The sequence below is a fragment of the Gymnogyps californianus genome, chromosome 5 (genome assembly GCF_018139145.2).
Source record: "Gymnogyps californianus isolate 813 chromosome 5, ASM1813914v2, whole genome shotgun sequence".
Taxonomy (NCBI): domain Eukaryota; kingdom Metazoa; phylum Chordata; class Aves; order Accipitriformes; family Cathartidae; genus Gymnogyps; species Gymnogyps californianus.
The window spans coordinates 29,721,839-29,742,501 of record NC_059475.1 but is presented as its reverse complement, the minus strand read 5'-3'; the positions used below and the strand labels follow the sequence as shown (position 1 = coordinate 29,742,501).

The 20,663-nt window shown below is 40.9% G+C and overlaps 1 protein-coding gene across 1 annotated transcript in view; it reads left to right on the top strand.

The window, feature by feature from the left end:
• SPTBN5 (spectrin beta, non-erythrocytic 5) overlaps positions 1 to 19,575 on the top strand; it is a 102,444-nt gene extending 82,869 nt beyond the window's left edge. The window contains exons 51-67 of the mRNA XM_050898302.1: positions 9 to 195; positions 3,169 to 3,381; positions 3,765 to 3,961; positions 4,553 to 4,757; positions 5,502 to 5,696; positions 6,816 to 6,971; positions 7,498 to 7,715; positions 9,808 to 9,997; positions 10,980 to 11,156; positions 12,050 to 12,154; positions 13,192 to 13,809; positions 14,797 to 14,868; positions 16,398 to 16,484; positions 16,907 to 16,998; positions 17,194 to 17,279; positions 17,771 to 17,906; positions 19,273 to 19,575. Of these exons, the coding sequence (XP_050754259.1) occupies positions 9 to 195; positions 3,169 to 3,381; positions 3,765 to 3,961; positions 4,553 to 4,757; positions 5,502 to 5,696; positions 6,816 to 6,971; positions 7,498 to 7,715; positions 9,808 to 9,997; positions 10,980 to 11,156; positions 12,050 to 12,154; positions 13,192 to 13,809; positions 14,797 to 14,868; positions 16,398 to 16,484; positions 16,907 to 16,998; positions 17,194 to 17,279; positions 17,771 to 17,906; positions 19,273 to 19,447 (3,109 nt within the window). The 3' untranslated portion in view covers positions 19,448 to 19,575. The remainder of the gene's footprint in view (positions 1 to 8; positions 196 to 3,168; positions 3,382 to 3,764; positions 3,962 to 4,552; positions 4,758 to 5,501; positions 5,697 to 6,815; positions 6,972 to 7,497; positions 7,716 to 9,807; positions 9,998 to 10,979; positions 11,157 to 12,049; positions 12,155 to 13,191; positions 13,810 to 14,796; positions 14,869 to 16,397; positions 16,485 to 16,906; positions 16,999 to 17,193; positions 17,280 to 17,770; positions 17,907 to 19,272) is intronic.
• The last annotated feature ends 1,088 nt before the right edge of the window (positions 19,576 to 20,663 follow it).

Here is a 20,663-nt window from a genome sequence, read left to right as displayed (position 1 = left end):
ACCTGCAGATACAAAAGTCTACGCGATCCTCTGCAGGAGAGACGTGGGAGTCTGGAGGCAAGCAGACTTCAGTACCAGTTCTTCCGAGATGTTGATGAGGAGTTGGCCTGGGTTCATGAGAAGCTCCCCATGGCTTCCTCCAGGGATTATGGCCAATCCCTGGCAACTGTTCAGAGTCTACAAGAAAAGCACCAGGTAATATCATGTCAGAACCATTCTCAGTCTTTAGAATCAAAGAGAGAACACGGAATTCAATTTGCCTCTGGCAAACTACACCTGCTGTGCTTTGGCTAAGAGGAGTCATGATGCCAGGGATTACTCTTATCCTTATCTGATAATAATGACATTTTTCGAAGGATATGTTCATGACTTGACAACGTGTGGGATTCCATGCTGCTTATCATTGCAGTGGTGTAGGTACCACACCATATGCTTTTCTGTGGACACATTGGCTCTTTCTGTGAACTGAGTTCAAAACCTGGCCTTTGCAACACAAAATAGTTTTTACAAACTGTGGTGCATGCTGTCATAGCTTCTTTGGGCAACAGATGTCCTAACAAATATGCTTTGAAACTCAGTAAGTACATGCAAGCAATCATTGCTGAGATGTCTCAGGATGAGCTCCCAGGAAAACATCTTTCCCCAAAACTCTTTCTACTCTGGAGGGAGGGAGTTAACAGGATATTATGATGATCCTTAGCCGACCTTCATTCCAGTGGTAGCTTTCAAGATAGCTGCTGAATTATTTCACAAGGTTCAGATGGGCCATCAGAGACAGCAATGCCTGGAACACTGTCATCTCAAATCCCCATAAAACAGCAGCTGCCTTCCTAATCGTTTTTTAATAAGGAGCACTGTCTCTTTGCAAACACGAGGTGGAAGAAAAAAAAATTCCTGCTAAAAGTTTCCAGCAGCTATTGGTATTTAATGTTAGCAAATGACAGCCCATTTAAGTGCCAGGTCAAGTGCCTCTGGGGAAAATCTGTGCAATCTGCAATAGGGCTGGGAAAGACAGAAGATCGTACAAAGTGGGAGTGTGTGTGATATATATACATGTATAAGGAGAGAGTAAGGCCAAGCATTTGGTGCAATCTGCATGTCTACAAATAAAAACCTGAACTTACAAAAAATTTGAAATGTCCTCAGGGTAAAATGTCAAGACTGCCACAAGTGACATACTAGGACAGGGATGAAGTCTCTTAAAAAGTTGATTTATCCTAGGTGTACTCACAATTTAACAAAGAACTGTAAAATGTTTTTAAATGCATCTTCCAGAATATTCCTGAGTAAGACCGATGGGTATATTCTGAATAGTTTGCACCTTCTTAGTATTTGGTGTAATTCTCATATTTGTAAAAATTCTGTATTTAAGCAAGATGCAGTTGGTGACTCTGAGATTAGACAGTAAGAACAAAAAGCTTGTTTCATCATGATTAAAAGTATAAATGTTGTTATGTGTGCAATTACTCCTAAAAATTATGAGCTGATTGACATGGTAGGGAAGTAATTAGGTTCACAGAAGAAAGAAATGTTTGAGCTGAATTAATCTGAGAAAATATTTGGGATAACTGAAGGAACAGTGGAGATACTGCTTTAGGCTGCAATTATCTTTGTGTTAATTGGCCAGGTCTCAAAATATTTCAGTGAGCTGTGAGAATGGGAGATACAGACCATAATACCAGTGCCCAATAAAATGCCAATTCTTCCTGCCATTTTGCTTGTTATTCTCCTGGAAGCAGGATTAAAATATAACCTTTGAATTCTCAATCTTTTAGTAGCTAGAGTCTCTACACCTTTTTTTTTTAAAGTTGGCTTACAGGCAAACAAATGTCAGAGGTAACATAACAGTCAAGAATTGAATATACTATTAGTTCCACCCTCTATTGTTTGTCTTAATGAGCCATATTTGCAATATTCAGTCCTTGGTTTGTTACCACAAAAGACATTGTGCGTGAAATGTATCAACCTAAAAAAAAAACCAAAACACCACAACTTCCTTGCAAAACTGCATTTACACACAAATATAATATGCGTACGCACAGCTGCTTGGCTTGGAACAGATTTTCCCCTCACTCCCCCCTCCCCTTTTTTTTTTTTTAAATTCCTGTTGTTATAAATGAAGTACTGTGAATACATGTTCCTAAATGTTCAACTGCAAAGTTGTTCTTCATGCTGCTAGCTTATTATTAATACAGAGTACAAGATGTTTTATAATCTTTGCCACTGGATTCCATTCTGCTGGGGTCAGATATGGTGTCACTTTTCAACAACATAGTGGCTGTCTTGAAATTAATAGGGGGAAGTTAAAGGCAAGATTAGAATCAGAGTTTTTTTGCAGCCAAGTCTGATACTTAAGTTGAAAAAGCAGCTCCTCTCCTCAGAGAGGGCGTCTTCTACATTAACACAGCACTGCAGTCTAACTCTGAAAATGCGTGTTTCATAGCTATGAAAATAAACAGAACAATTGTAAAATGGCGTGGTTTGTTTGTGCTCAAGGTGCTCAGGCATAGTTAGCCGTGGAATGCACATCCACCCACAGACAAACTGATGGCATGGTCCTTGCCCACCCAGGCAAATCTCATATGAGGGGGTATATGGAGGTATGCATGTTGTTTTAAAATCTACCAGTCTTCAAAAATTAATTTCAAGTAAAGTCTTTGAGAACTGGTTCAGGTAGTTTTCTTCTCTCCTTGTCCTCTTGGCTGCCTGGTAGTATGTGTACCCACAGTGTTTGCAATGGCTGTTATGCAAAGCTGCATCTTCTACAAAGGTATTGGCAAGTGATAAATACTGATGAGCAGGTGAATTGATTGTTCTTCCCTAGTCACATTTTAATTCAAGAAACACCGTGTAATGGGGTAGAAGTGGGTATATTTCAGTGGAATCTACAGATAAGAGGTTTGTGGTTAGAACCAATTCCCTCCAAACTCTGAGGTGGATACACACCAAGGTCCAAACTTCATGGCTATATTTGATTTCTATCATCACTCCTTCACCCTAAAAAACTCCTCCACTCCACTTCGAGCATTCACTCAGACTTTGCACCTCTGACCCATCTTTGTGTATAGAAAACAAATTTATAATGGAATTACATGACTACATTATCTGGTATAAAAATCTCCATAGCTTTTATTTTTGGTCTGTCATTTTACTCTTTACTCTTTCCAGAATTTGGAGAATGAGATAAGCAGTCGAGATGCTTTGACCAAAGCAGTGCTTAGTACAGGGCAGAAACTGGTAAGGGGAGGCCACTCAGCCTCTGGCAAGATTATGGAGCACCTGAAGGAGCTTGAAACTTCTGTAGAAACCTTGAAGGCAGAGGCTCAAGAGAGGAGACAGCGGCTCATGCAGTCATATGAGGCCCATCTGTTCCTGAATGAGGTAAAGATGGTTCATGAGAGATTTATTTTGGTCTTTCTTTGCTTAAAGGAACGGATACCTATATTGTTGAATGGATGCAAGTGCTAAAATAGGAGCAGAATTCATACTGTCCCGATTTTTCATATCTGGTAAATATGGATACAGTGGAGAAATAACAGTTACTTTGCCAACTAACTGCAGTGAGGGATAAACATGTAACTGTAATTACTGGGTTCTGGGTACACATTTTTTTAAATAGTGTCTGCTAGATTGCATTACAGGAAGGCACCTAAGCTGCTCTCTGTTTTCACTGATGTATCTCTTTGGGCACCACTGCCTTCCAGTTTTCTTTGCCTTGCCCTAAATCACAGCTGTGTTCAGCCTCATCCCTGTACTTTATACAGCTACTGGAGGTGGAGGCATGGCTGGCAGAGAGGAGCTTCATTCTGGAGACCTCTGATTATGGGAAGAATGAAGAATCCACACAAGCTTTACTTCGTAAACTTGAAGCTACCAAGCTCGACATGGATGGTTTCAGGCCCCGGATCGAGAAAGTACAAGAGACAGGTGCCAGCTTAATAAACAAAGACAGCCCAGAGAGGTAGGAAAGTGAAAACAGGCTTCTGCTCCAGGTCTAACAGAAATGCCCAGAGAAGGCAAATATGGAAAAGTTCAACCTTCAGTAGGTGTTTGATGGTTTGTTCAGAAATATGACTTCAGGGGACATCAGTTCCTCCTTCACTACCATCACACACAGTCAGCCCCCAAAAAGCTTGATGATTGTTTTCATGTTTTCATGACTGTTTTTTTTTTAACAACAAGCCAATTAGTGCAGACCAGGTTCTTTGTCCATTGTCTATTCCCAGGAACTGTCATCTAGTTCTCATTTACCATAAAGGTTCAAAAACCACTGTGCTTGGGAAAGGAAACGGACATTCTTGACAGTTCACTGTTTTTCATTGCCAGTTTGCTTTTATATCTGGGGAGGAGGAAGTGAAAAGAGCAGCCATTCGTATGAGATACTTTAATTTCCTGAACTAGCTGTGTTTAACTGCTTGGAATAACTCACTCCATAATGTTATCTGGTTTCTTCTGTATTTTCAAGGTGTTGCAAATTCAACCTTTCAGAAAAGACAATGTTCAAAAAGAACAGTAAAACAAAGACATACCTTCTGATTCTTGTTCTTTGCAGTCCAGCCATACTTTCAAAGCTCCAGGGGATCCTAGCAGATTATCAGTCTCTTCTACAGAAGGCTGAGACCCAGAGAAAACGCCTGCAAGAACAATTCCAGCTCTATCAGTTTGAAAGAGAATTCCAGCTGGTGGATGCATGGCTTTCCAGTAAACAGTCTGTAGCAGAGTCCGATGACTATGGGCAGGACTTAGATGATGTTGAGGTAAAAGAAAAAAAAAGGTATTGTATGTATTGTGTGGCAAAGCAGGAATATATTTGCTGTAATTTTTCTGTAGGTGCTGACAGTAAAGCATGTTACAGTGACAAAAACTAAGCAAAACAGTTATCTCTGCAGTAAGAACTCAGACTGGTTTCTGCCTGCTTATACAGGGCTCTCTGAGGTAGCATCCTCCAACAGAAAAAGTAGGTGCATCAGAAAGTTAGCTTTTTCTTGGGATAAGGTGAGGTCAGCACACTTCACTGCTAGCCCTGATTATAAATTTGACAGGGCCTAAAAAATATGACATGACTGGGGCCATGGTCTTGTAACAATTTCAGTGGAAAACACTGGGATGCAGCATTCACACCTCTAGCTGCTGATTTCAAGGATAAATTTCTCCTCAGGGCACACAGTGCAGAGAGGTATAATTCATAGTGTCCACTCCTCAACAACTGCTGCATATGTGGACAGCCTAACAGGTTATGTTTCTTAGCTTTTGATTTGGGCAGCATCTGTTTGTCAGGATGTGGATGATTTTTCTCTGTGACATAAGATGTTAAATGATCAAGACAATAGATGCCTTCTTCTGACTCCAGATCATCTGGGTTTATCAAGTGATTTGCGCTTGTAGACTGCAATACATAGCTTTTGTGTTATACAGCACAGAGAAAGTAATTCCTTCTGCCTCTCTCATAGAGGTAGGCAGAAATTCTTATATCGAAGTCTGTGTCCCCATTTATCCCACAGGTGCTGGAGAAAAAGTTTAAAGATTTTGTAAATGAGGTGAAGCCTCTGGGACATTCCAAAGTTGTGTCCTTAAATGAGTTAGCATCTAAACTAGAGAAGGAGGGCCACAGCAAGATGGACATTATCCAGAAGAGAACAAAGCAAATCAGTGAGATGTGGGAGAAACTATGCCATGCCATCCAGACAAGGACAGAGGTAGGAAATGCATGAAAAACTGGGGCATTGAATTCCCTGCAGTTTCCCATGTCCTTCTTCCTTTCCCAAACCAGTGCATTGCTCATGTTGAAACACAAGGTTTATAAGAACAATGGGTGTATTCTGTTCTATTCTTTCTTGATCCATTTCCCTTTATAGCCACTGCTTACCCTACTGTTCCTGGCAAGGCTTATACTTGAAAGATATTTATCAGCCTAGAGTAATTCTGTTTTCCTTAATTCATTGCTAGCTCTGGTTTCTTGAAAAACTAAGCCAATCTAACAGTTTACCACCACTAACAGGAGGCTGGCTCTGGCACTCATTGGACTCTTTGTTGAACTACTTCAGCTTATTAAATAAGATTAAAACTCTCCAGATTTTTTTGCTCAGTTAGTTACTTGAAGTCAAAGGAGGAGTATGGGAGAGAAGGTGACAGAGGACACCCCTACCTTTTGGCAGCAGTTAGCTGTTAAATCAGCTCACTCCCTCTCGTGAAACTGCAGTCACAGATGTGTTTGGAAAAGCAGAGATGACATATGCAACTCAACATTTTTGTTTGCTTTAAGGAGAACGTAAAATGTCAGATGTCCTCAACTCTTTTTTCACTACCATTACATACACCTTTTGCTTATGAAGTAGCTCAAGCCCACTATTGTCTGTTAGCAGCAGTAAATGCATGACAATTGTTAATACATAGTTTGAATGTAAAATAGTATTAGAACATTTTTTAATACTCTCATTTCAGAAAACCTAATTTTCACTTAACTCCTCTTATTTTTACTGTTTGCAGTGTAGGCCTCTATTCAAAGCAAGTTTTTTAGGACATTTTCTGTGGTTGAGAGAGCTACCTTTAGAGGGCAATTCATGCTCTCCATCTTGATCATTCATCTTACGTAGGGATAAATTTCTCTTTGGAGACATCTGTTTCTTTCCATTGACAAAGAGAACTTGGGGAAATTAGATTAGCTTGAACACCTCACTTTCAGGTGTCTTAATTGGGAAGGTGTTTCACTCCCGCTCTTGTTCAGTCTGTACTGCATTAGGACATCTTAGGGTTGCCCTTTTTTGTGCTGCAAACATGATATATAGTAATACCATTAAATTGTTTCCTTATTCCAGAATCTAAGAGCAGCCCGGCAAGTTCACCAGTATGATCATGATGTGGATGAAATAAAGGGCTGGATGCAGGAGAAAGAGGCAGTGGTGGATATAGAAGATTATGGATATGATCTTCCAGGTGTACAGACACTTCTCAGCCAGCTTGAGGGAGTAGAGGTAAGGGGATCTGTCATGAAGCAGTGGCAGAAAAGCATAAGTGGCAAAAAAAAAGAGGCTGATGCTTGGTTTGAAATCCTCTCAAGTGCCTTGTTTGCAGGCCAACAAAAGATAAATTTATTGCACCCTGAAATATTCTTTGTGCTTCACAGAAGGGGGCCTTTTCCTCCTGTTTTTAACATTATGGTATTATACTATTAATTCTTTTGCTTCTAAGGATGGGCTTCTCTTCTAACATCTATTCTAAATTGTTATTATAATTGCAAAGGGGTCATCTGAACTACAAGAGACTTCAGCTCTACACTTATCAAAATAATCAGTGTTTCACATCTAAAGAAGCTTCTTTGATGTTTGATGATGAATGTTAAAAGGCATTAGGAGGAAACAGAGGAAAAGTCTTGACAGAGTTGTATTTCCAGCCTCTGTGCAGCCAGTGGCTAGAAAAGATATGCACCATCTTTAAAATCTGCTTTTGATAGACGTAAGTAGTGACTTGGTCTTACAATCCATTCTGTCTCTGTTCCAGAGAGATCTAGGAGCCATCATGAAAGAACTGGAACGGATTCGGGGAGAGGCTTGGCACCTCAGCCGCACATACCCTCAAGTCAAGGAAAACATCATGGAGAGACTCACAGATGTGGATGAGTGCTGGGAAAACCTGGACAAGAAGTTTCTGGAGAGGAAGGCAAGACTGAGCCAGGCAGAACAAGTCCAGCTCTACTTCAATGACTGCAGGGAGCTGATGTATGTGTTGGCCCCTTGAGTGTGGCAGTGGGCCTTATTTCTTGTCTTTCCCATATAGGATTTTCTAAATTACACCTGTTAGCTACTTGACTCCTGTCCCAGGTGCTCTGCAGCTTGCTTGCAAATCTCTTTGAATAATAATACATGGCATCTTCTCAACAGCACTTCACAGAATTTACCACACATCAGAGGTGACCATGCCACTCCACTTCAGCACAGTGTGCATGACAAACCCGCATTTTTAGACTATTTCCTAGACAGTCTTGGAGAATTTAGTCACTCTGGATAGATTTGGTAGTCTCACAATTCCAACTGAAAATACTGTTGATTCTGTAGGAAGATGGGGGAGTCTCTACTAGATAGTCAAGTAATTTGTACACCTGTACAGACACCAGTGCCCATTTTTCTTAGAGTCAAAGCAACTACATTAAAGATAACCTTCTACAATAGGTTTGCACTTGCTCAAGTGCTGAAAGTGTTTTGCACACATATTTAACGCCATTGCCCATACGCACACAGTCTTCTGTCCATTCTTATTAGGGGTCAGTTTTTTGCAAGAATTCAGTTGCTGGGTGTCGTGGTTTAACCCCAGCTGGCAGCTAAGCACCACACAGCTGCTCGCTCACTCCCCCCCGGTGGGATGGGGGAGAGCATCAGAAGGGTAAAAGTGAGAAAACTCATGGGTTGAGATAAAAACAGTTTAATAGGTAAAGCAAAAGCCACGCACACAAGCAAAGCAAAACAAGGAATTCATTCACTACTTCCCAGCAGCAGGTAGGTGTTCAGCCATCTCCAGGAAAGCAGGGCTCCATCACGCATAACGGTTACTTGGGAAGACAAACGCTATACCTCCGAACATCCCCCTCTTCCTTCTTCTTTCCCCAGCTGTATATGCTGAGCATGACGTCATATGGTATGGGATATCCCTTTGGTCAGTTGGGGTCAGCTGTCCCAGCTGTGTCCCCTCCCAGCTTCTTGTGTACCCCGAGCCTACTCGCTGGCGGGGTGGTGTGAGGAGCAGAAAAGGCCTTGACTCTGAGTAAGCACTGGTCAGCAGTAACTAAGACATCTCTGTATTATCAACACTGTTTTCATCACAAATCCAAAACATAGTCCCATACTAGCTACTATGAAGAAAATTAACTCTGTCCCCAGCACACTGGGAAATTCCATGATTTTTTTTTCCTTTTTTAATCTGAATTAGAACAAAATACTGAATGTTTAAAACATCTACAAAACATATTTTTTAAAAAAAGATATGTTGAGCTAAACGTCTCATTTTGTTTAAATCAATCATTGCAAAGTATCTATAAGCAGAGGTCTAATGTAAAAATTGAAATAACTAATGGAAATATGCTCTACTCAAAGTGGCAGACCAACATTAAAATGTTATATTTTATCATTTTAATGTCATTTTCATCAAAATTTATACATTTTTGATGGAAATAGTGTTTTTTAAACAGAATTTCTCACAGAAGAAATATGGACATTTTTAATTCAGTGTAGTTAATGAAAGAGTTAATCCATGACAGGAGTAGAAACACAAAGACAGTGTAGTGGTTACCACTGACTATTGGACATTTACTATGATAAGGGATAGATCCTGAGCTCAGGTAAATCAAGATGCATTGGTTTATGCCAGTTGAGGCTCATGGAGTAGAAAATTTTCCTTAAAAAGTATCTATCAATATGCTTCTTTGCATGAGTGCTCTGTATGCATATGAAGTACTGTCATGCATGGTGATAAGGTTAGATGGACATCTGAAAGTCTCTCTGTCCCTGTACCATGTATAAAAGTACTGTGAATATGTACAGCCTAGGCATTTGCAGTTAGAGTTCTTTCAGTATGTATAGATGCTGCAGCTGCCTTTCTAACAGGCTATGTATTGAAACAGCACTGGGAATATTATATCAGGTTATAAAAATCCATAGATGTGTGAGTGAACCTTCATCAATGTATTTGTATATTCTTATCTTCTGTGAGCAAATAGAAGTCTCTATACATGTATCCACAGCCATGGGATGTGTGCATTCCTGAGTATCCAACAGACTCAGATCCTTCCCTTCTTACCCTTTTGACTCTGTTCTGTAGGGCCTGGGCCAATGAGATGCATGCACTAGTGATATCTGAGGAACTGGCAAATGATGTCCTGGGAGCTGAACTGCTTATCAAGCGTCATGAGGAATACAAGCGTGAGATAGAGAAACAGTGGCTAAAATATGAAGAAATGCAGCGGGCAGGAGGTGACCTGATGAAGAATGGACATTTCATGTCTGTGGAGGTGTGTTGATGAGTTAAATATTTTACAAACAAGAGTGAGCAAAGACATTAAACAGGCAGGAGTTGCAGCTTTGTCTCTTTCAAAACAGAAGAACTAAACAGGACAGTCAGGTTCTCTACTAGTAAAAGGTGCAGACTTCATGTGACATGTAGAAAAAGAAAACACCTTTTAAAGTTCTTACTCCTCTAAAAACTGATTTTGAAGCTGACCATAAAAGAGTAGTCACTGGATTGATTATGGCTATGTGGGAGGGTAGGGAGGTATCGCTATTCCACAGAAAAGATGTGCCACATAAATTAGATTTTAGCATTTAATTACACAAGACCTAGGATAAAATACATCACAATGCAATCAACTATAGGATGGAGTGATGTCCCTGAGTACACCAGAAGATACGTAATTCTTCAGAAATGGTATAGAGCCAAAGGGGCAAGACTGTTAAAATTTCTGTGATCCTGTTATCTATGTACCTTTAGATTTTGACCTTTGCAGTGGTCCCAAGCTTGTCTTGATACTGTCTGTAGATCCAAAGATCACACCGTCAAAAACATCTTCAGAATTTATGCAAGAGTACATTACTTCTGTTGTAGAAAGAATTAGAGAACTTTCCACAGTTTAAGGCTCTCCATTGTCGCCTTGCCATAAATGGATGTATTTGTTGAATCTTCTGGTTCTCATTAGTCTATAATACAAATTGTCTGGGCATAAAGTTTCATCATGGGAAAGCAAATAGCAGAATATTGGTCATACAGTATATGGAATATGCATACAATTATAATATATAGCTATACAACATAGAGACTAAATGAACTCAAGTAAGAAAAATGAGGACTCAGACATCCTTTCTAAACTATGTTAGCACAACAAAGTTATCTAGAGGTCATCTTCTGGATCATGAGGGCAGATTACACGCTAGTTGGCTGTCACATGAAAGTCTGATTGGATTTTTCACCTCCTGGCATTGCAAATGTTATTTTTCTAGATTGAAGAAAAACTGTTAGAGCTGTCAGAGCTGATGAAGAAGGTGAAGGAGAGCTGGGACATGAGGAAAGAGTTATATGAAGAAAACTGGGAGATTCAATTGCTCCGCAGAGAGCTAGAACAAGCAGAAGCATGGCTGGCTGCCAAGGAGAGCTTTCTTTCAGAACCTAGCTATGGGGTGAGTAACAGCAGTGCACCACTACTGAAATGCCTCTTAGCATATACAGAGTGCTTGGAGCATGCATCAGCTCAGGACTGAAGTTAACCACAATCTAAACAGTAATACACCCTTGAGATTACAAAGGGCAGGAGCTCTGTCCTCTTACAGAAGTGAGCCCAGGACAGTTGCTGCATTTTTACGTGGTGATGGACTCCAGGAGGTGGTGGCTTCCAGGGGGTGGTAGAAGACTGAGAAGAATTCCAGACCATTTTTTCACATAATAAGATAACTTGCAGAGGGTTCAACCTTCCCTGTCATGCTGAGAGCCTGTTTCAAAAGGAAAAAGGTTTTTTTCCCCACCTCGTCTTGGGCAGTAGAATGTTTTGCACAGATGGCTCGATAGCTAGCTTGTAAATTCCTATTTAAACACCAGCATCCATAGTTTTGTTTTTTCCTCGTTGTTGACTGTCTTCTGATGGTTTATAAGATGGAAAAACAATGTCATAAACTCAGGTATCGAAAACTAAGCAGAGAGCAAGACAGAGGTTTAAGATGCATATTTTATAGGGCAGGAATAAACTCTGTGTCTAGCAGAAGCTGGAATTCAAGTACTTAATCTGTATGTAAACAGTTATAGTTGGAAGCCATGGTATCACATGGCTTCACAGAAAAAAGAAGGTTGTTATTTGAACTCTTTTTTTCCTGTACAGCAGACAGACTGCAAGCTACAGACCTTTTTTTAAGTGTAAATTAAGATTTTTCACACACTACCAGGGGTTTAGACATTCAATTACAAAAATTTCAGAATCATCATTTCGCTAAATAGAATGGATAAATCTGAAAATCTCAGGCATAATCTCTTCTGATGGACTTGATTTTGGACTTCTGTATCTGATAATTTTTCCATTCAGGATTCAGTATCTGAAGTAGAGGAATTACTGAAGAAACACCATGATTTTGAGAAGATGCTTGCAGCTCAGGAGGAGAAATTTGCTCAGCTCAGCAGGAAAACTAAGGTGAGAAGTAGAAGGTTGATGAGCTGTGTATGAGACAGGATGATGTGGGTCCTTGAACGTTTGGGGCTCAGTCCCCAAACTTACATGGGGCTCCACGTACAAATGAACTCCTGTGCTGAGATGGAGTAAATGAGTGACCAAAGTTGAGATATTGCAGGTAGAGTAGCTGAGAACGAGACCTGTATGTGGATCAAAAGAGTCCAACTAGCTTGCAAAAGCTCTAGGGGAGAAGTGGAAGTTTTCTTCTGCCAGGAGCAGCAAGAAGGGTGCGTAGTGCGCATTGCGTGTGAGAAACAGGGTGATCCCTTGCTACACAGATGGAGAGATTTTGATTCATTCAGGATTTCAGTAGGGAGCTGCAGGCACCTGACAGTGCTGGAGGATAGAAAAGGGCTGAAAATAAAGGGAGACCAAGGCAGAGATAGGCCTTTTTCCTTCTGGCATCAGAGTTCTACAATGGATTGTATTAAGTACCAAAGATATTCAGTCAGCGTCCCAGATCCTGTTTCAATGGTTTTTTAAATAATTTTCCTGAAATTACCAGCAAAACATAGCTTTTGTGTTTGGCATTAGGCTAAAAATTAGCTTAGCTGAGTCTGCCTTTTATTCAGTGATTTGCAAATTGGCTAAATGAAGGGACAAATGTCCTCCACAATAAATTTTTCCACGAGAACACCCCTGCATAACTCACTGTTCCTACAGCAAACTTAAAGAAGCAGTGCCACAGAAGAGAAGCATAGTTTCTCTAGAGCTTATTAAAGACTCAGTCTCTAGAGAACTTAGCTAGGGCAGGATTCACTGTATTTGAGATTAACTGCCATCAGTATTCATGGTTTGGGCAACAAAATAATGCTCAGCACATAGCGATTAAGTTTAGTTCTAACTCCAAGAATGACAATGGAGCTACAGGCCTTAGAATTCAATGGCAGGAGAGAGTGTATTTGAAAAAATATTCCTCCTTCAAATAAAAATCTTAGGTAAGTACCCATGAATGCAGTGAAGTTAATTTTAAAAAATGTAATACTTGTGTCCTACAGAGGGAGATGAATCTTCTGAAACAAGTGGACACAGAAGAGAGTGAGCAGAAGGATAAAGGCAAAGTTGTACGGGTTCCATCTCTGAAAAGAAAAACATCTGACAAAAGGAATACACCACCAAAAGTGACAGAGATAAAGAGCACGTCACTGCCATCTGTGCCCTTACCCAGCCTGTCCTGGAGGGCCCCACTTGAAACTATTTTCTCCCCCATTGAAAAGTCTCCATCGAAATACCAACAATTCGTTGCTGGGGGAGTCCCAGAAGTGCTGAGCAGCAACAAAACAGAAATGAAAGCTGAGAGGAGGCTCAGTGAGATTATCACTCCACCTACACCAAAGACGGTGGGCCCACGAGCTACATCTTTGGAAAGTCACAGTTCTTTAAGCTCTCCTTTATCTCCTACTCCCATAAGCCAGCAACGCAGCAGCAGTTTGTCAGAATCATATGCCACAGGCCTTTTATCACCTCAGGAAAAAAGTGCTAGGGGCTCCTCTTTCTCCAACTTGCAGACAAAACTGATGGCGACTCCACCCAAGCCTGGCCAAAGGTCACTAGATACATCACCAAACTTACTGCTGTCTAACTCCTCTTGGGAGAGATTAGAGAATACATCTTCGGTAAGTCCCAGGGATTCCTGGCGCTCTCCTCACAAAAATGTTATCCTGTGCTAGTTAAAGTAAGGAGAAATAGGAAGTTCTGTATGAAAGTCACAAAGAGCACTATACAGTGGGCATTGCAGTGGATACACTCATGGATCCAAACAGCAAGAGGCATTTTATGTGCCTTTGCAGTTGATACACTTTCCAAAAAGATAGTTGACTTAAGCAGCTAGGTATAGCTTAAAAGCATTTTTAATTTGCTCAGCTTTATAGCCTAGATCTTGACAACTGTATTGGTTTCTGTTTTTCTTTCCCAAACTAGAGGTTATTCATGCTGCTGAACACTCAGCAGAGCACTTAACAAAAGCCAGGAGATGCTGTCTCACAGAGGCAAGACTGCTGATTTACCCATACCCTCTGTGTGAGGTGGTGGTGGTTAGTGTTCACTGAGTTTAGAAGTCAGAGAGAGGCAGGACTTAGCGGCACCCTTCCCAAAGAGCTGACCTGGTGCAAGACTAGAACCAGCAGCTCCTGCTCACTCTGGCAGGAAATGCACTGTTAACTCATGGACAGGTAAAAATTGTTCCCTTCCCCTCCTGTACTTGGAGAGGAATGTGTTTGTCAAGTACCCCAGTGTACCAGTACAACACTATACATTGGTGTAACTCAGTATTATTGCACAGCTGGTATGAATAACTTGAGAAATTTAAGTTGTCAATTGTATTTAATAATATAAAAATAATATTAATTAATTAATACACCATGATAGAGCAAATTCCATGACCAAATTGTTCTAGAAGGATGTGAATTCTCTTCATTTAGGTAGTATATCAGAGATGTGAGTGCAACCTAGAGAGGATTTCTAGCTGTGCTGTGAATGTAAAGGCTAGAGGCAGTAGAAATCAATTTCTCTGTGTGGAATTTATCTAGAAAGACCTTCAGAAATTATAACATATGTTTAAGGGCTATTTTAAAGTTAAACAGCAATGTTCTTGTGTGTCTCAGGTTTCTGCAAGTCTCCAGCACATGGAGGGATTCCTAGAAAAGAGAGACCAGCTCCTTCCAGGAAGACAACAGGTAGAAACAAATGCCATCACTCTGGGTCAATTTACCTTTCCTTGAGTTGTAGTCCAGACCTGGTCTGACTTTTTCAGGATAAACTCTTGCTGAAGAGGAGCTCAGGACTGTGGGTTTAATTCAGTTACCACTAAAATGCATGAAGAAGTGTCCACTGACTTTGGCAGTACCTGATCAAGTCCTTAAGAGAAAGAGACAATGCAGTTTTTGCCTGTCATGGGAATCATGCAGAACAGGGTCTGTCTACTTTTAATGGATTTATGAACCAGAGCCTAGGCTGTATGAACATGTTAATTATGCTCCCCTAATTATAAATACAGGTTTCAATATATCAACCAAATTGGGGGGGGGAATCAATATTTTTAAAAAAATAAATAAATACAAGCTTCAAGACCCTGTATCAGCATGTGATGGTTTGTTGGCAGAGGAAGCCCTCACTCCCATGCTCCCAATGCTTATAATTTCTAACTGTGCTAGAAGAGAATTAAGGTTTCTGTTTATCTTTGAAGAAGTGGTTTGTTTAATCCAGGGCTGAATGAAACTGAAATCTAAATTCTCATCCTGGGAAAGAATATCACTTCAGGTCAGTAGGCTAACGACCATAACAGAGCAGGAAATTTTCTAATATTCACCACCTCTCTGTAGACATCTGAGTGTTTGCTGAGGTATTGCACATAAACAAGTTGTCTTGGATTGTTTGTCCCATAGAATATTTCCTCAGAAACTTTGAACTTGAAAGACCTCTTTAAAAAATTGAATCTGGTATGGACTCCATCTTCTGGAAGAGAAATTTAGTTTTTCCTCTCTTCTGGATACACTGAATTTAGTCTGCTGTGATACTGAACTTCCATATTACCAAACAAGAAAAACTATGACTTATCTTCCTCAGGACTTTTTCCTTCCTTTTCTCTGAATGACCAAATCGTCAACTTGATTCACTGTTATAACAAAATAAGAATATACACAAGTAATAGGATCCTTTATGCAGAAGGGTCTCATGGCACTAGGCTAACCTTTCAGTGGTACATAGTTGGGGTAGGAAATAGCAGCTACTTTTGCACAGTGTTCAGCAGCATTCCACTGGGGTTAGTTTAGGAAATGAAGAAGAATTCAGCAGCCACATTAGATTGAAACCACACACCTAACAAAACTGGACTGTGACCAGCAGGCAAGGGCCAGTGTTCCAGCTGGGAAAAAAGTGGAGCTTTTAGTGGCCAAAAATAGACATAACTTTGATTACCTACTTTCTCTCAAAGATGTTGCTGACCACAACATGATGTAGAGCTTGCTTGCACCAGGTTATGTCATTTGTTCAGTCCTGGCTTACAGAGAGACCCTTCCTGAATCACCCACACCAGAAACTACAGCAGGTTCTGTTTTACTAGGAGATAATCATGACTAGGAGAGCTTTTATCATCATAATATGGGCAGCTCCTGGCTTCCTGTGGAAGTTGCACATGAAAGATCTCACTACTCCAATAACATATATAACTAATAATTGGATTTTATTACCCTTTCTATTCATGTAGCCAGGCTCAAGGTCTTGGAAATCCTTCTACGTAAAACTTGATGGATTAAAGCTTGATTTCTATAATGATGAAAAAGAAGCATCTAAGGTAATTTAGTTTTTGAATCTTTCTAGTAATCTCTGTGTTTACCTATGTAAAAATGCATTTAAAAGAAAATAGAGTTACATTTGCTTTGGTTTGGGGCTGGGGTAATCAGTTCTCTTTCAAATGTCAGCTGAGTGAAAATTCAACAATTGTTCAACTGATACCAACTGTAAGACAGAATAATAAGCTTTCAGAAACTTTCAAACATATTCCTTAAAAGAAGTATCATCTTATTCAAGAATTGCCTTCAAGATATAAGCAGTCCATTGTTCCTCTGTGGTTCTTCCTATTCAGTGATCCTAGTTGTAAAGTTGGAAGCAGAAAAAGATAGTATGGGTGTGTAGTCAGCCTGCAGGTTGGTATGGAATTGAATCCTAGCAGAAAAGACGCAGAAGACATTTTGTTTTAATTTCATCCTCCTTCAGAATGTATCCACACTCCTGTCCCTCAGCATTCCTGGTGCCAAATGTGAGAGGCTGGTAAATTACATCAGGAAAGAGAACGCCTTCATGTTGCGGTAAGTCTTATGGAGAAGTGCACTAATAAGAACCTACACAGCTACCTGTACGGTTGTATTTGCCTACAGTCACCTAAGACTGTATGTTGTTAGGAGGCATAACTGAAATGTCTTACAGTGCTTGCCCCACTCACAAGGACAGAAGGTATAAGGCAAGACTAACTAGAATTCACCTTCTCCTATCCTTATTTACAGGCTGAGAGATGGGGCAGAGTATTTCTTCGCAGCACCTTCTCAGACACTGATGGAGGACTGGCTGCAATCACTACAGAATAATATAGGTACATTCTCACTTCCTTCAAGAATGAAGTGTGTTTTTCGCAAGTGATGGTGAGAGAAAGAGAAGAGAATGAGAAGGCGTCCTTCGACTGGGGCATTTTGAGCTGTCCTTTTTGCCTCTGTTAGGCAGCAGTACACAAGTCGCCTGCCACCTTGCGATGTAATGGCCTGGCAGGAGAATGCTCAGGGTGACTTGCAAAGCAGCCTTTCAGTTGTACTGTGGCCAGCATCAGGTTATTCCCAGGGAGAGGCCTTGCCCAAGGGCTGTATTCATCCTTTTATTAAGGAGTTGCTTTGGATCTTGATCAACAGCTTTTCTTCTGAATCTAGATCTCTTTCTGGACACCTCACTAGGCGGTGGCTTACTGGAAAGGAAGCCAGAGCACAATTATAACAATGATGTTCAGAGAAAATTGTTATGGACCCAGAAATGGCAAACTCTGCCTCTAACACTACTTCAGAAGGTTTTTATTTGTGTTCTTTGACTCTGCAGGACACAGTAACAGATCACATTCCACGGTGATGGTGCAGCCTTTCGCTCCAAACACAGAGACCTCCCAGACAAGACTGTGGGACTTTCCAGACAGAGACTGTGCTGAAAGACTAACCAGCAAAAGCTCACTCCTGAGGTAGGGGCTCTGTGCCGGAAGGCTGAACAGACGTCAGTGCTGTTTGTGCTCAGGTAGCAGTCACCTACAAAGGGAGATTGCCTTGAGGTCAAAAAGTCCTGCTCCTCTGTCACTAATGTCACAGAAATAGTGTGGCCAGCAGGACTAGGGAAGTGATTGTCCTGCCTTGTACTCAGCCCTGGTGAGGCTGCACCTCGAATACTGTGTTCAGTTTTGGGCCCCTCACTACGAGACAGACATTGAGGTGCTGGAGTGTGTCCAAAGGAGGGCAACGAAGCTGGTGAAGGGTCCAGAGCACAAGTCTTACGAGGAGTGGCTGAGGGAACTGGGGTTGTTTAGCCTGGAGAAAAGGGGGCTCAGGGGAGACCTTGTCGCTCTCTGCAACTGCCTGAAAGGAGGTTGTAGCGAGGTGGGTGTTGGTCTCTTCTCCCAAGTAACAAGCAGTGGGACAAGAGGAAATGGCCTCAAGTTGCGCCAGGGGAGGTTTAGATTGGATATTAGGAAAGATTTCGTCACCAAAAGGGTTGTCAGGCATTGGAACAGGCTGCCCAGGGAAGTGGTTGAGTCACCATCCCTGGAGGTATTTAAAAGATGTGTAGATGTGGTGTTTAGGGACATGGTTTAGTGGTGGAATTGGCAGTGCTAGGTTAATGGTTGGACTTGATCTTAAAGGTCTTTTCCAACATAAAAGATTCAATGATTCTATGATTCTAATCCAGTAAAATACGTTATTCTTGAGTATGACCCTGCCTCAATTAATTTGTGCCATTTATGATGTGCTACAGCCAGTTTTTAAAAATGGACCTCACTACAGTCAGCCATATCTTGTCTGTGGTTGATGACTTAAAATTGGGACACCCGGAGGAATTCTTGTATCGCCCATTGTAGGCACCAAAGTTACTGAAATAAAGTATCCGATCTGAAGACTGGGTTACCTATATGCTCAACAGAGAGAGACAGATGAGGGAATCAGAGCAGGAGTCTACAATAGGTGCTTTGGATTTTCCTCTGAACATTCTTTCCAGCAGGGTCTGAAAGGAACCCAGCCTCCTTATTTAAGGAGCCAAACCACTTGTCTAAAGTTGCACTGTTTGAATACTTTCCTCAAAGGCTGTTTTGAGAATCCAAACACAGGCATGGAAAACACAGCCACAGCCAAATTCAGAAATTTGGCCTGTAGTGTAAATCGATTTCTGTTGCATTTGGAGTCTGTAAAAATCTTACAGGCTATGATGTGAAATCCTAGTACCTCTGCCTGGTAGATTTTTGCTGCTGAGCTAGATGCCTAACAAGTTCTTAGATATACAGAGTGACTTAAACTCCTCTAGATTGTATCTGATTTTCTGGTGATGTGTGTTGTTGATAGGAGAACACCTTCCTTCAAAATCAAACCAGAGAGAGAGTCTGCAGAATTTTCCAGAGATTTTAAGGAAGATGGGACTGCAGTGACACAAGCCTCCATCACCACCCTAAGCCTAGAACAAAGTGGTAATAAAACAAAACTGCTTCCATCTCTACTAGAAGCAGGAAGAGAAAAATGACATTTGCCTCAATGAATACCAGACCCTTCACCATTATATCTTAACCCAGCCCTCTGGAAATGTATTGATATGTTTTAAGTTAATCACTACCCTTGGAACTTAATTATGTATTAAATCTAGTAAAGCCATTAAATATAATTAAACAGGACTGCAACTCGTATACTTTTGTGTATATGACGACTCTGTTATTCATCATATCACCTAAGTGATATCTACTCCAAGTTACCTAATGGAAGAGCAGAGGGACCTTTAAGCCAGACAGCTTAAGTGAAGTGACTCTGCAAGACAGAAATGGGGAGCACTGAGCAGAGCACGAGGTGCAAGCTGTGAGTGAACAGCAGCCACCTGCAAGTAGCTTTGCAGATATCAATGGATAAGATTTAAGAGGGTTGGGCAGTCTGTACACCACAGAAGCAGAAGGGAACGTTTGTTATATAATTCCTGCAGTGTTTTGTAGTCTCCACAATCTTTCATTTTTACAACACATTCACCAATGATTCCCTAACTATTTGCCAATTCTTTCTGGATGAGGTTACCAGGAAAAAAAGTCCTGCAGTGTTACTCATTTTTAATGGAATCTGAAACTAAAATAATGCATGAACAATCAGTCTTTCAGTGTAAAAGGAGAGGAAAAGCAGCATAGCAAGGAGGAAGTCTAGTCCCCAGACCACTACTCTCAGAAAGACCCAAAACTAGGTTGATTAACAAGAGCCTATCGGGAAGCTGGATTGAGTAGGAATTATATAATAGTCTTTTGGGGAAATATGGGGAAAAGAAAAAAACATGTCCTATAGTGTGTTATCTGTATGAAGTCTCAACTTGTTCTCATTACACTATTGGCCTTTTTCACTATTCTAAATTCCTATAGCTGAACAGTGTCAGGTGCACACAGATTACCAAATTTTTATCCCCACAGTGCGTGCAGCAAAGTCCCAGCATGATGCAGCAGCAGCAGTGCAATAAAGACAGGTGACCACATCAGCAGGAGTTTGTTCTTTTTAGCAAGTGGTATAATGCTTATTTTGAAAAGATACTACTCCTTGGGCTAAACACAGAAGTGTTGGTGGGATGGGACCTCTGGAGGGCTGTAATTCAGTGTCTTACTCAAAGCCAAATAATCAACACTAGATCAGATCAGGTATGGTTTTGTCTAGACAAGCCTTAAAAACTCTCCAAGGATGGCAACTCCACAGTCTCTGGGTGGCCTCTTTAGTGC